Consider the following 1,865-nt stretch of genomic DNA (forward strand, 5'->3'; position numbering starts at 1 on the left):
GTCTCTTTGTGTCTTTTCTACCCCCTCTGAAGCAGTTGTCTTTGTCTGCTCGACTGTGGGTTGCTTGGCGACGCTAAATAAGTATTTAGCGATCCCTTCTCTATTTGGCAGACGCATGAAAATAAACAAAGACATGCCTGTGAGCGCCAATCCTCGCGAGCGCTCAATGTGCCTGGCTCCAGAAGCGCGTGGCTGTGGATTGAACTGAAACGGTCCAGGCAAAGCACAGCAGACGTAAATGTACCGACTGATGCGTAAAAGCCAACCCGTATATAGATCAAAGCAAAGTCTAGTGGGCCATCAGAAAAGCAAAGGATGCATAGCCTACGACTGGCATCCACGCCTGACCACAAACGGGAAACACAATGTCAAGTCAAGACATCTTTGTGGTATTCTATCCCTCTCTGATGCAGGACCTGTTGCAGGACAGCACATCGCCAAATGTTGTGACCCATCAGTGTGACGGAGTAAGGCAATGTGTAGACCAGTAATTCTATACGAAGACCACGATCATGGGAAACCACTCAGTGGGGTTAATACAATTATATTGGTAGGCCTACTGAAAAGAGAAACATAACTTATTTGAAATGGTGAGGCATTGGTTCAAAAGAGACAGATCACCACATCATAGTTAGATTAGATCATCTCAGTGTTTTTTTTAATCTACGGTGCAACCAGTCCAGGCCAAGAGCCTTTTGCCGCACACCCCACTGTTGTTCTGGTTAACTTCACATGTTGAATGATTTGGTTACAATTCTTAGCCCCGGGCTATCCTGCATCTGGTGTTCACACAGTGAAGCGCAAACGATGACAACGTGTGCATTCATTTTCCATTTGGCTATTTTCTAATGGACTATTATGTCAATGATGGCGTTGACTCAACGGGATGAGCACATTTAAATTCAGGAATCTAGACTTGTAACAGGTAGCCACGCATGTTTCTATTCAAAGGCAACACGAGGATCTATACTTACAGTCCTTTTGCGCCAAGTAATGCTTCCCCAATCTTCTTGTAGGTCTAACATTAAATGAATTCACAGGTGCACGGACCACAGGACGGAAATAGGCTACTTAACAGACAAGTAGGGCTACTTTTCGAAGAGTCAATTACGCTTCACTATGCTTCAGTCAGAGTTCAGAGAGAGACATCAGCGCGTTGGCAGCGCAATCCATGCGATGCGTCTCGGAGACATGGCGCAGATTTCCCAAAGAAAGTCGATGATAATAACCCAGAATACTCCAGCGACGAGCGTTACTTTTGCACACTGGAGGTAGAACTAGTCTGCGTGTCACACCAGTCCCGTTACAGCTCTTAACTTTGTGAAGCATTGCACATGAAAAGCGCATGCGAGTGTGAGGGAGAGCTTTGATATGGCGCCTCCCAGCATGCTTAATAGAAAGCCCTCCTCCTCTTCATCAATTATTCATTCTAATAAAAACCCCTTCATGTGGTTCATTATCATTAGGCTACTCAGTGGTCATAATGATGGAAAAAAAACAATATATTGGTTGCCTTAGTTGGGAGAAAAAAAATCTTATCTCAGTTGAAAAGCGGTTTAATTCATGTTTATGCATAACTCATATCAAATGAAGACTTAGAATACTTTTATATCAACTGCCTACCAACGAGTTATGCTATATAAAACTGTAAATAAGTACTTGAAAACTTTATTTCACGTGTGAGATGGAGATGCAACATCCAGTGATACAGCTCTGGATGAATGTATGTTCTGCCACCTAGTGGACCACGACATCACTACATCAACAGAGGTCCCTTGCATTTTTAATTATAGCCTACCGTGCACATTAGTCACCAACAGGATTTTCCAGCTTGAACAAAAACGTTATATCCAGTATTCAATGAG

The 1,865-nt window shown here is 43.3% G+C and overlaps 1 protein-coding gene across 1 annotated transcript in view; it reads right to left on the reverse strand.

Moving 5' to 3' along the window:
• The window catches only part of prr5l (proline rich 5 like), a 13,020-nt gene extending 11,664 nt beyond the window's left edge, over positions 1 to 1,356 (reverse strand). Inside the window, exon 1 of the mRNA XM_063196238.1 lies at positions 975 to 1,356. Within this exon, the coding sequence (XP_063052308.1) occupies positions 975 to 1,025 (51 nt within the window). The 5' untranslated portion in view covers positions 1,026 to 1,356. The remainder of the gene's footprint in view (positions 1 to 974) is intronic.
• Between the last annotated feature and the right edge of the window lie 509 nt (positions 1,357 to 1,865).

This window comes from Engraulis encrasicolus, chromosome 4, assembly GCF_034702125.1.
Source record: "Engraulis encrasicolus isolate BLACKSEA-1 chromosome 4, IST_EnEncr_1.0, whole genome shotgun sequence".
Classification (NCBI taxonomy): Eukaryota; Metazoa; Chordata; class Actinopteri; order Clupeiformes; family Engraulidae; genus Engraulis; species Engraulis encrasicolus.